This window comes from Eptatretus burgeri, chromosome 11 (assembly GCF_056783735.1).
Source record: "Eptatretus burgeri isolate ZD-2024b chromosome 11, Ebu_testis_v1, whole genome shotgun sequence".
Classification (NCBI taxonomy): domain Eukaryota; kingdom Metazoa; phylum Chordata; class Myxini; order Myxiniformes; family Myxinidae; genus Eptatretus; species Eptatretus burgeri.
Window position 1 is genome coordinate 49,446,396 of NC_140971.1, and position 14,088 is coordinate 49,460,483.

Genomic DNA, 14,088 nt, shown 5'->3' on the forward strand with positions numbered 1-14,088 from the left:
TCGCTGCTTTGGAAAACACCAAACTATTACTCAAGGAAAAACATTTTATGGCCACCATCACAGATATATATATATATATATATATATATATATATATATATATATATATATATATATATATATATATATATATATATATATATATATATATATATATATATATATATATATATATATATAAACAAGAAACAAAACACTTCAGTTGGACTATCATTCAGGTAAGAATAAAATTACAGTTATCATACAAACTTAACATTCACACTATATATATATATATATATATATATATATATATATATATATATATATATATATATATATATATATATATATATATATATATATATATATATATATATATATATATATATATATTATACACATTTTATTTGCATCAGTGTCCCTGCAGTGTACTACAGGTGCCTTGTAGCAAAGAGATAATTGGACAAGGTTTCAGGTAAAGCAGAACAACATGCATCAGTAGTTTTGGGGAATTGTGTACAATTTACAACGACAGTACAACCCTTTTTTCTTTAGAAAGTGGGAACGTAAGATTAAAAGCCTGAAAGAGTGCCAAGAGTAAACTTGATTTCACAAACTCAAGGAGGTTGTGAAGTCGAACTAAATAATCATGATGATTGTTCATTCATAAATTTTAAACAGCTACTTATCTTTTCCAGAAATCAGGAAAAAAAAAACCCCCCAAGAATCAAAAAAAAATCAGTCTTTTCCAACAAATGCTAATTTTGTAAAATGAATCTGCTTGGAAAAGTTTGGAAGATGTGATCTGCTTTATACAGCTCGATGTTTTACAAGCACAGCAATAAACGAAGTGGTTGCAGATAAGAAAGTTCATATTCATAACGGAATGGCATCACCAACGAGTGCAACTGTCCCCAGTTGGCAAGGTTCAGGTCCAACTTTTTGACCACCGAGTGGTCATCATCCAGAACTGTGCAGATATCGATGAGGAAAATGTTAGGTCTCACAATTTGCATGATGCCTATTCACTGGATGGAAGGACAGCCGAGAGTTGTGCACACTCACATCTGAGCTGTCTTGCCTGGGTTTGAATCTTGCCCCAGCTATAAACTGCCATCCTGGTGTTTAGCAAGTAGCGCAATTCATCAATGTGTGTAAAATCCCTCGGATGGATGTCAAACTGGGTGTTCCATCTGCTAGCTTTAGTTCAAACTGGGTGTTCCATCGGACTCATTATGGTTCGCTGTTATTTTGGGGGGGGGGGGTATTTCAAAGTTTTGCTCCGATAATGACCTCGTCTATGTACAGATTTAAATGCAATTGAAATAGTTGCTCCTTTTTACATGCAAAATCCTTTCTGTGTACAACAGAAATTGCTTGTTAAACCATCCATTTGGGAAACATCATAAATGTACTTTGAGGTGTACCCTGTAGTTTTCGATGGAGAAATTAAGGAAACTTAAGCATTTATAATTGCTGAAACCAGAAGTCAATATTTGACATTTAAACAACAAAAAGTATTTTTTTTTTTTTAAAAACAAGCTCACCCATCCAGTATTTCTCTACCTCTTCCATGCGTTCATCGTTGTGATCTTGCACAATATTGACAAAATTGGTTACTCTTGTGAAAAATAGAGTAGAGCCTGCACTTTGAATTCTGATTTGATCGTTATCAATGTCTCCAATGTCTCGGCTATAACTGATCATTTCCTTTCAACCGTTTATGAAATCAAAAATGTAAACGAAAAATGACCTTCGAAAATGTTAATGGCTGTTGTCTTAACTCGTGTATGCTGATGTATCCAATAAAATGTCCAACAAAAAGTAATAAACGAGCCATTGGAAGTCCTGTTGATCACATGCTATGATTAGAGGTTCAACATATCTACAACTTAGCTAATAAAAAAAAATCTCCTAAAAATGGATCACTTGGGTAGAAAAGAAAAAAGAAAAAAAATGTCTGCAATATTGACTGATCAGCACTATCGTGTACAAATAATACTCTGCATCGGACTCTGGATGATTACTGACTGCAAGCCTCGGCATTTTATGTAGCACAACTTGCATCCACAACATCGCAGCCATTCGGTTAGAAAGATGCCTCAAGAAAACGGTTGTATGGAGTTGCGTCACCAAAGGTGTATTGATTCTCCAACAAGAAATGGTGCATTCCACTGCATGGGTAATACTTTCTCCCTAAACTCGGTCAGTCGCACCATCCATACCGCCCTTCCTATCCATGGCCGGCATCTGCAAAGAGCTTGGCAGTCTTCCTGGAAGTAAGTCATAGTGGGCCAGGACGTGACTGTTGCGAGGAAGGTCATAAGGGTTGTGTCCAAAGAGCCTTCCATTATAAGCGGACACCATCATGCTGACTGTGGGCTCTGCAAGGCAGGAATGAGACAACCAGATATTACAGTAAACCCTCTGCCTGATACATCCCTCCATAACAGGAAACTCCTTTTATTGAATTGTTATGCTAGTCCCAGCAAGATATAATGCATTTGTATAGGCTTTCTACCGCTGCAAAACGAAGTTTCTCGAACAACGAAACCCCTATATATTGAACACCTACAATGTTATTGCTGTTGTAATAAAACATCTTTATAAAGAGATTAATAATGTATTATATGGTTCTTGGATCAAATGACTGTACTTGCAATTAAATCAACGGCGACATGAGTGACGTAATGGTTAGATCGTCCGCTCTGAGTCTGAGAGGTTAGTGGTTTGAACCCTGTCCATCATAACAAAGACCTTGAATAAATGGTATGTGCTGCTTCCTTGTTTGACGCTCAGCCTTTAAAAGGGGGGAGCATGGACAAACCTCATAGGTTAGCATTCAGAGAGAAATTATTTCCTCCTTTTTGCACTGCTGAGTGTGCAGAGAAAAGTGACGTCATAATATAGCACCGCTACTTCCCTGAGCACCACGGGAATTGACGGCACTTCCCCCAAGCTCAGTAGCTGTATGTGTTTGAAGTCAAAGTCTGGTGTTGTATCCTGCATTTGTCTATGTGTGTGCATAATATGTGTTTGACCTCCTTCAGGAACCTTATAGCATGTTGAAAAAGAATACCACAATGGAGTCCATCCACTTCCACATTTACTGCTGAACCACACCCACCAGCGCCAACCCCCCTCCCCCCCAAAAAAAGAACCTGAACAATAACTGCTGATGCTATAATGGTATAATATCACGTATATTCTTCATTGTGTTATTTTACTGCACATGCATTCACCGTACATTTTGTAATACTGTAGTTATTACATCATCCACTTGAAGAGTTACATTGAGTGGTTCTCAAATCCAGCATTGTTAAGGCAGCACCATTACCGGGTACTCAGTTATTTTCCTGTATTTAGCATTAATTGATCTGCGGGTACATGTTAAAGCAGACGAGAAGTGAATAAAAGAGGCTGTTCAGTGGACATAAGGTGAAAAGTGAAATGCTTTATTGCACATTATTACTCAACATCTAATGTAGTGTTATTTCATTTTCAGAATTGTAAAACCCAAAATTTTTCCGAATGTTTTGACACACTGCTTTATAATATCGACTGTTACATATGAACATTATGGTAACATAATATTTAACAGTATTTTTGCATAAATTATAGCGACATGTTTAGTATCATGTGGTGCAAAGGCTTTTAGCTCTACGTGTAGGTATAGTATGTCGCAGCATGTGTTTGGGGCTTAATGTAACTCCAGTTTTTCTTTAACTAGTAATACAGTACCATTCACCCTGGGAGTGAAATATGGTGTCAATGCCCACTCCTTCCAGCAGAGGTCAGTGGTTAGACCACTTGCACTCTTCCACGTCCACAGGTGAAAATTGCAAGTCGTCTCCTTACACTCATGGATGGGGGAGGGGTGGGAATTTATTTCATGTCTATGACCTGACACTGGGTATTTACCCCAAGATGTATGCAAATTTTGGGGGAGATTGGCTGAGCAGTTTTCGATTTGGTGAAGTTCAGACATGCATAAATAAATACAGACCATTTCTAACTTTTAGTATAATCTTATGAGAGTTCGAACAACTGAAATGGTGAGAGTCGGGGCTCTGCTGGGCACTGGCGCATAGGGCACATGTCCCAAATGCTTTTTGCTTAGCTCAAAATCTATTTTAACCCCTTGTCGTTGGCCACAACAGGCAAAAAATTACCTGGCTCGTAAACAAGAAAAGGGTGAAAATCTCGACATAAAAGATACGCAACAGCGCTTAGACCATCTCATGTTTCCAACCATAAAAAGTGCTACAAGCAGCGCTTACTATCCCAGCGAGTCGTTGCGGTTCTGAAAGATTATTTAGTGTTCTTAAGATGTCGAGACACCTGGTGGAGAAGCACAATGGGAGAAAATAGACAGCACCCTGCAATGCTTTCGATTAAAAAGGTGCACTGGAATCTGTCGGAGAATGCCATCATTGATCACTTTACAAAGCTTCACAACAGACTACACATTGATGCTTCCCAAAATAAATAAAGGTGGACTGTTTACAAAATGTAACTTTTCTTCAACCATGGGTGGTGAGAGTTAATTAATAATTAAAAGGTGTGACATTGTGTTCAATATATTTGAAATGTTTAAGATATAAAATGAAAGTTTGTGCTTTTTCAGAATCAAGTCGAATTTGTAAACATAACTTTTTTTTTTTAACTTTATTCATCGTTTGAATTTACAAAGGTGGAAATACATCTTATTGAAAATAAAAAAAATATTCTTTTAAATTTTAACACCTGTAACATCCTTTAATAATGAACCTATTTTTCAACATGTTCCATTATGCTAAATGCTTTCTTGGGAGTGGGGGTTTCTGGGGTTCAAGGGGCTCAGGGTCCCAGATTCTTTTTGGAAGTAAGTGACGCTTCCAGTTACAGTCACTGAAAATACGAATACTTAACTGATTGTAACATTTAAACAGCATAGTCCAAACAATCGCATTAATTATGTAGTGAATAAACAAACAATGCATGGTTGTGTTTTATTTTCATGAGGATTAAAAAAAATATGCTGAATAAGTTTTGAAAACCCTCTTTACAAAGAATTGCTAAATAACAGTTAAAATAAATAAATAAATAAAATAAACCTTGAATTTCACTAAATGGAGGTTTTACTGTATTTTGTACACAGACTTATCGGCTCATATGAGAGTTAACTTATGCATTCGGCAAACCTTTTGTTTTGTTAAGAGATAGACTTCCAGTTTTGGCAGCACAACAAAGGCATTAAAACAGAACATGATTTTCATTTTCTCCACATCTAAGTTCCAAGTTTGTTTGTTTTTCTCATCTTGCTTGAACTCCTCTTTGCATGTAAGCTGTACCTTTAGTTTATACAAGCGTTTGAGAAGGTGAATAAAGCCAGGTAATGAAAGGATTAATGTTCTGTATTCTGTCGATAAGATATTGTGGAACTTGTGCAGGCAATTCTTGCCCCATTAGCAAGTATATCAGAATCTAGCATGTTAAAAAGTTGTACGATCAATTACGTTCAGATAAGCACTCAATGGATCAGCATCTGTGAAAACTTTGGTTTACCTGGCTCATAGACGTTGCCGTTAGATGGCTGATGCAAAGAGTTACGCATGGAAGTCCCAGTTCCCGAGTGGCGTCCGGGAGAACGCATCTCCACATAATTGCTTTCCGTGCCGGGCAGGTCCTTGATTGTGGCATAGGGGTTCTCACTACTTGCTAGAGATGTACTGCTAGACCTGAAAGTTGAGTTCTTCAGCATGTCTGTGGGTAAAATTGTAGCTTATATGATTATAGATATACATACACATTATACACACATACCATTCATCTAAATGTACAGTATTTGCTGCTAAAGCCGTATCTAAGGCAAGATAAATGACCTATTTTTGTATATTTTGGCAGATCTTTAAAGGTCCAAGGTGTGCAATAGTAGAGCAGACAGCAATCTCAATGTCCCTTTTGAAGGAAAGGTGCACTGTATGATGCAATTTGCTGCCCCTGGCCATTTTTAATTGGATCCTGTTCCATAAAGAATCAAATGCAAACTATACAACTCAGACACAATTATACAAACTCTGCAGACTCTGTCATAGGTAATGTCATTACAATACTGTAATTACAACATGAAACTGTAACTAGAATTGTACACTGCTTTTGCGTCTTTTTATTATGGTTCCGCAGTCAAAGGCTAGAGTTATCGTTTTCAGGTTGTCCGTTCTTGCGTTATCCGTTTTTTGTTCCTGCGATAACTTGAGAACCACTGAAGGGAGTTCAACAAACTTGGCATAGCTATGGACTTTAACATATAGATTAATTGATTCAATTTTAGAGTCAACAGGTGAAAAGTCATGTGCCATTTGAAAATCTTTTTTTAGGCCATAACTCCAGTTAGAAGCATCTGATGTCTTTCTTCTATGCCACACGCTCTCCAAGGTGACCTTTAATATTTATTTTGACCTTTAATTGAGATCAAACATAACAGTGGGTTAGCACTTAACATGAGTGGAGGTATATCAATTGACTTATTCATGTCAAATTCTGTTTTATAGTTTATCTTGCAACAAGCTCATGGAAGATCTTGAAATTCGAGTCGGCTTTTGTTGAGGGTTGTATAATAGTGTAATTTGGATAAAGAAAATGAGAATAATTTATTTACTGCATGATGGAAAGCAGGACATGTAAGATTAGGAAAGCTGGTGAAAGAAATCACAGAAAATAATGGGTGTTTGGGAGCCAATCCTATCCCGAGTTGCTGGATGAATGACATCGAGAAAAGTTGCAAAGCCGAATATAATTTTTAACTTCTTGCATGTTGAACCTTAAATAACACTGGGCTGCATTTGAAAAATTTTTTTTCAGAGGTCTAGATTTTCTCAACAGTACTTATATGTTTTTTGCATGCTGAATTCAGAAATGTATCCCATTTCGCTCAATCAGGTCAAGTTTTTATGCTATCTCAATTTTAAGGAAAAAAATAATCAAAATTTGTTTTTTTAATTGGCATTTGTTTTAATTGGTCTGTCTTCCAACACCTCCTTTCTGGTTCTGCTCCCTCTGCTATTTCCATGCTTTGTCCACCCCCCCCAGGTTTCTGCAGGGTACAAATGGTCCACAATCAACCCCCTTCTGCTTAAACTCCCTAAATCTAGGATCACTGCTCACCTCCACTCATTTGTTCCTCTTTTCTCCCTCTATGGAACTAACCTCCACATTCTCTTCAATTTCATTCTTCCTTGAAGATCTTCAATCAAGACAGCTGGTCGCCACCATCTCAGATCGTACCCAATGCAAAACCATGATCTTTTCTACCCTCATTAACCCCACCCCAATCCCCCTCCTCCAAATTTCCAGGTTCCCCTCTGGAGATTTTCCTTCTTTCTCCATCTTGTCCACCCTACACGTCCTCTCCTGGCCTTCATTCCTCCCCACACCCATTGGTTATCCAAGTATGCCTTTATCTTGGCTTTCAACTTTGCTGCTGGTGTTTCCCCCCACCCCTCTCTCAAATGTTCTTTAACCTCCGCCATCGAAGATGGAAGGAGGTTACTGTTTTCACCCCTTTCTGTTTGTTTGTTTGTTTGTTTGTTTGTGAACAGTATTACGGAAAAAAACTCCTCGACGGATTTCGACAAAACTTGGTGGGGAGATTAGGTATGATCCAAGGATCATGCCATTAGATTTTGGACTTGGTCCAAAATCCAATATGGCCGCTATGGCGGCCATTTTGAAAAAATATTTGAATTTTTTTTTTGCATTTCTACATGTTTTAAGTGATTTCCAACCCCCCCTCCCCCCCCAAAAAAAAAATTGTTAGAGAAAAAAAAATTGCAACTTTTTTTTTCAACAAAATTTCGTTTTTTGTTTTTTTTTGCATTTATACATGTTTTAAGTGATTTCCAACAAAAAACATGCCAAAATTATAATTGCGGCTGATTTTGGAACTTCAGGTGGATATACCCACGTAAAATCAATTTCTGTCTCAAGGAATCTAGTTATGACGAATGAATTGAGTATGTAAAAGTTAAAAGTAAAAGGAAAAGTTGCAAACTATAACTCTGTGAGCACTGTTGACGTCAAATTGAATGAATAGGATATCGGGTTCACTTGAGTGACCTAGCAGTATTGGCGGCAGAGGTTTTGCACTCTACCGAGTGCTCCCCCTCTAGTTTTGTCCTGTTATGTCCTGATCCATTCAATGTACTAATTCTAGCTCTTCCACAAGCCTCAACTGTGTATACAAAAAAAGAAACATATGTGGCGGAAGCAATTTTGAGGAAAGCAAGTGAGAGAGAGTGAAAGAGAGAGAAAGAGCGAAAGAGAGAAAGAGAGAGAAAAAAAGAGAAAGAGAGAGAGAGAGGAGTTCTGAGCAAAGAGATTAGAGTGTGCCCCACACAGCGAACTATCTGAGCGTTGCTATTCGATACTCGGCTGTGTAGCTGTTGGATCTCCACATCGATCACCATGACATTAGTAGTAAAAGTTTCACATTAACATCAGTTCCCTGACAAGAAACTTAGACACAGGAGTATGGCATTGGGCCCATTAAAGCCTATGCTCATATTGGCAACTTATGGTTGTTTGTCTGTGTCCATCCTCTCTGATGCGGAGCGTCAAGCAAAGAGGCATTACATACCATTTTTGATGTCTTTGGTATCACAGCTAGGGTTCGAACCGCCGACCTCCCAGACTCAGAGCAGACGCTCCTACCATTACACCACTGAGTCTGGTGGTGTCATGTCTACATTGCTGCACTCTCTTGCCAATTTACTTGCATGCTTTTGAACATTCGTGTTATATGCCTTTTCTTTTTCTTTATTTATGTGGATTATTACCTCTGCCACCGAAGGTGGTTAGTGTTACTTGGTCTGTTACTTGGTTACTCCGTTTGTTACTTGGTGAAAAAGTTTTTTACCATGTTTGTTGGTCTGTAGTGTTTGTCTGTCTGCCTCTGTCTGTTTGTAACACAATTTTTGGGCACAGTTTTTAAGCATCGTTCTGAATTTTTTTGTGTACGTAGGTGACCGGCCATGGACATAAACACATAATTTTGGTGAAGATTCGAATCTGGATCCGGATATTAGAATTATTTTAATGATTCTTCACCATTGAGCGAGTCGGGCCAAAAACGATATATAGCACAAAATCTCATAAGGTTATGGATGGATTCGGACAAAACTTGGTGGACAGGTTGGGAATGTGACAAGGATTAATTGATTCAATTTTGGTGAAGATCAGAATCCGGATCCAATAATGTTTTTAAGTGATTCTTCACCATTGAGAGATGGGGCCAAAAACTATGTTTTACATGATATCTCAAAAAGTTGTGGACAAAACTAGGTGGATGAGTTGGTTCGGTGACGAGAACAAGCTGATTCGATTTTTGTTCAGGTCCAGATTCAGATACAAAACAGTGTGTACAAAAATACAAAAAAGCCTCTCAGTGGGATCCAAAACGTAAACTGTTCAGCCAGGCGGATGGATGCGTTAAACCGAGTACCATTCACGTCTATTTGAGTTTTTGTATTCCTGCAAGTTGTTTTTTTTTGAATATCTGATTTTATATAAAGTGCATTGAGACATTTTATCTCATGTTATATGCACTACACAAGATTACAATAATAATAATAATAATTATTTTTATTAACTTTCTCAAAGCTGAGCTTGTCTCAGGATATTTGTTATGTCACGACTTGATTGTTGGTAAATGTCCACCGGGCTCACTCCCCACATTCAAGGTGGGGGTTACAGTTGTTGCCTCAGTTGGTTTTCCACAACTCGTCCTCATTTACCTGCTGTTCTTCTGGTATATGTTTGATGGACAAAATAAATAAGGTATTACCTTTAAGATTTCTTCCAGTTCCACTACGAGTTTCCACTCCACAAAATCCTGTAAGAGAGAAAGTAAATTTAAAACAACAACATTTTCAACTTCAAACAAATAGAGCAACATTGTTGGAATATGCAAGACATTTTAACCAAATGTAAGAGAGGGCCGTTCATGCTACATATAAACACCCAAAGAGAGCTCCCGGGTTGGAGCGTCGACACTTAGTTCACCTATTTGGATGTTCAAACTTCCAAGGAAGGAAAACATCCAGAGAGATAAGGTCGACTTCTCAGCCAGGGTGGCTCAAGGAAATGTCATGTCATTTCCAATATATCATTGCACGTTTACAAAGGTTGCATTTTTGTGCTCGTGAAGCCGATAAATGGTGGAAGTGTCCTCATCTTGTCTTCAAGGATGTTTTGATGAAACATAGTTTGAAACAATGTCAATTGTTGTGTTGCCATTTTCACCTGAAACACTTTACACACAAGAGAAAAAACACTTTCTTTTCAACTTGCTCAAACCTCATGAGAACATGATTATTTCATGAGAAATTACTGATTCTTCTTCTTCAGAAATTGAGTTTTGTTACAGCACTCCAGCATTGAGTCAAAATATCTTAATCGATCAAAGTACAACAATAGAGGAACTGGAAAACGAAGCATCCTGCATATACCTCGGAAAAAAGGAACAATACAAAGAAGGTCCCCGGGTACAATGCAAAACAATGCGTAAAATAATTCAACAAAGAGTACCTACACAGAATTAGACTAATTCTGAAGTCATCCTTCTCTCCAATAAACAAAACCAAAGCTATAAACTAACTTGCAGTGCCGGTATTCCAACATAGCGGTGCGATTATAAACTGGTCACAATTGGAGATTAACAATTTAGACACCAAAACAGGGAAACTTCTCACTATTCACAAGATATTCCACAAAAACCAATGCATACCATAGTTGTACTTTCCGAGAGGAGGAGGTGGTCTGATGAAGCTTAACCAAGTGCACGGAACATCGTGTGTAGAAGGAACGGAGTATGTGAAAAGGTGAACAGACTAATCAGATGAGATTTGTACATGAACAAGAAAACAACAGACCAGAAAATGGATCGCTAATCAATTTAGCAACAAACTTCCAAAAAACCGGTGCAAATTATGGATATTACACAGGAAAACGAAACAAAAACAAACACAGCCCCAACGATTGCAAGGAACACGAGAAAAGCACTCAGTGGAGCGCATACCTCCGCCACGTCATGCCTGATACACGAGAACATATCAGGCCCAATACATTTTTGAGATATCGTGCTATATATAAGTTTTATATGCCTGGTGTTGGCTTAATGGTTAGGGTGGTGGGCTTGGGATCCAAGGGTCCTGAGTTCAAATCCCGCTCTTCCGTTGAATTAACACCAGGTGGGGTTAACTCGACCTGTCATCCTTCCGAGGTCAGTAAAATGAGTGCCAGCATGTTGGTATACTGAGTCGGAGTGGCGACCCATCCAAGATTGTGCACACAATAGCCAAGGAGACTGCTTAGGCAGCACCAACGCTCTGCACAGAGTATGGTCCTAATCTCCTCCTCTGCAATCTCTCAGTGGTGAAGAATCACTTAAAACATTAAATAATTCTCGTATTCGGATCCGGATTCGGATCTTCAACAATCGATTCAATTTGTCCATGTGACACACCCGACCTGTCCACCAAATTTCGGCCGAATCCATCCAGAACTTTTTGAGATATCATGCTCCATATAATTTTTTTTCCCCCATCTCAATAGTGAAGAATCATTAAAAAAAAATCTAGTAGCTGGATCCAGATCTTCACCAAAATCTTATCAGTTTGTCCTTATCACACACCCAACCTGCCACCAAATTTCATCCAGATCCATCCACAACTTTTTGAGATATCCTGCACACAGACAAACAAACAGACAGAGAGGGGTGAAAACATAACCTCCTCCACCTTCAGTGGTGGAGGTAAAAAGGAAAACTAAAAAAAGAAATATCAGCAGATATACTCTGACAAATGAGAGAATGAGAAAATAGCAGGAAGATTAAAAAAATAAGAGCTTGACAGAACAGGGATCGACAAACGAAGGCTCTTTGGAATGGCTCAGAAGAGGTCGAATTAATTGGGATTGAGAACGAGTCATCATCAATGCTGAAGACCAAGGACACGACACTAATATCCTGAAGAAAATGGCAGGATTGAGTCAATCAGACAAATGCAGGTTTTGTGGGGAAGAAACAGAAAGTACCAGTCGTCTCCTTTTGGGATGTAAAAAACTCACGTCAGAACAGCTGTACACAGAAATACCTGACAGTGTAGAGGAATCCACTGGGCACATCTGCAAACATTTCAACATCCCAGCCACAGAAAAATCATGGAAACACAAATCAAATCAGATCCTTGAAAATGAACATATAATGCTCACGTGTGACAAGATGATCCTGTCAAGTATGGAGATTGCAAACAAAGCATCGAGTCTGGATATAGTGCTCAAACACAAAAAGGAAAAGTTGGCATCATTGATCGAAGTTTCGGTTCCCAATGACTTTGGACGAAATGAAACAAATCAGGAAAATGACCAAATACCAGGATCTGAAAAATGAGGTCAAGAGGACTTGGAAATGGAAGAAAGCTGAAATTGTACCAGTGATAGTTGGATTTACAGAGATGATGAAGAAAACCCCTACTGAGCACGAAAAAATCATTTCTGGGAACACCGCCACAAACAAGCTACAAGTGGAGGCTGTCAGAGGTTCAGTGAAGATTTTGAAAAGAGCCATTGGAATGAAGCTATGAGAATGAAGTTTCACACTTTGGTTCATGAATCATGATCCTTTACCAAAAATAGGAGGTGGAGATTTTGCGTTCTGGGAGCTCAGGTCAGGTCAAGTGTGGGAGCATGTGCCGGAGCAGTGCGTCGCTGCGTCCACTTTCCACCAGTACTCCAGGGAGCTCCGTCTGGCCATCCCCCAGGCAGATGGCTGGCACATCCCCATCTCCTTGAGATGCTGATCAACCTGCTGCAACCATGAGGAATGTGGTCAGCCCATTGGCCTCCTCCACTCACAGGGCTCCATTGCTGAGAGAATCTGGCGAGCAGGATCAGCGTCAAGAAAATGAGCCACATGTTCATGCAGCCGCAGCCAAAGCTCATAGACTATACAGGTAAGAAATCTCATTTGAGTCTCACTCAGTAACCACCCGTTGAACACAAAGTTCGACCACCAGCGATAGCCAAGGATTCTCCGAAGAGACCTGGTACCAAAGGAATTAAGTCTCCCTCTCAGATCCCTGGTCAGAGTCCAAGTCTCACATCCGTAGTGCAAGACTGGAAGCACCAATGACATGAAAACTTGGACTTTCATCCTCCTGCACGGGTACCAACAGTGCCACACCCCATGATCCAGTGAATCCATGATTCCCCATGCCCGACACAGACGTCTAATGACCTTTGGCTCACAGCCAGCAGAGACATAAATATCACTGTCAAGGTAAGTGAATCTCACTGTGACCTCAACATCCTCATCACAAACAGGTCCAGACAAGATCCATCCATCCATCCATGGGACCATACTCTGTGCATAGCATTGGTGCTGCCTCAGCAGTCTTCTGGGCAATAACACAATCCTGGACAGGTCACCACTCCGACGCAGGATATTCGAATGGCTCAATCATCCCAGCAAGCTGGTACTCATTTTGCTGACCTCAGAAGTATGACAGGCTAAGTCAATCCCACCTGGTATTAATTCAATAGCCAAGTGGGATTTGAACTCAGGACCCGAGGATACCAAGTCCACCACCCTAACCATTAAGCTAATACCAGGCATACAGACAAGATCGCAGCATCCAAGTTGTCACTGAAAGCCTGGATCTTAGTTTTGACCCAGGAAACCCAAAATCCCAGCGACTCAGACTCCTCATTCAGCACCTCGAGGGCCCCAAAAGAATATCTAGACTCTCCGCAAAGATGACTGCATCATCTGTGAAATCAAGGTCAGAGATCTTGACATTCCCAAACAATGCACTGCAGCCTGATCTCTCCGACATCCTCCCCAGAATCCAGTCCATACAGGCGCTGATAAGTGTGGGGGCCAGTACACACCCCGGAGGAACTCCAGTAACAATTGGAAATAAGTCAGAGATAGTACCACCACATCTCACAGCACTCTCAGTACCAGAGTATAGTTCAGACATCAGATTTAACAGTTTGGTCTTCGGTGATCAGCTTTGGGTCCTCACCGAACGCAGACGAGAGTTTCGGCAGGGACTACTTGCAGCCTAT

General features: G+C 39.5%; 1 protein-coding gene across 6 annotated transcripts in view; it reads right to left on the reverse strand.

Moving 5' to 3' along the window:
- Window positions 1–772: 772 nt before the first annotated feature.
- The window catches only part of MEGF10 (multiple EGF like domains 10), a 425,111-nt gene continuing 411,795 nt past the window's right edge, over window positions 773–14,088 (reverse strand). For all 6 annotated transcript variants that reach the window (XM_085846391.1, XM_085846390.1, XM_085846392.1 and 3 more), the window contains 3 exons: window positions 9,806–9,853; window positions 5,530–5,727; window positions 773–2,366 (listed from right to left, as the gene is read on the reverse strand). In XM_085846391.1, the coding sequence (XP_085702517.1) occupies window positions 2,179–2,366; window positions 5,530–5,727; window positions 9,806–9,853 (434 nt within the window). In that variant the 3' untranslated portion in view covers window positions 773–2,178. The remainder of the gene's footprint in view (window positions 2,367–5,529; window positions 5,728–9,805; window positions 9,854–14,088) is intronic.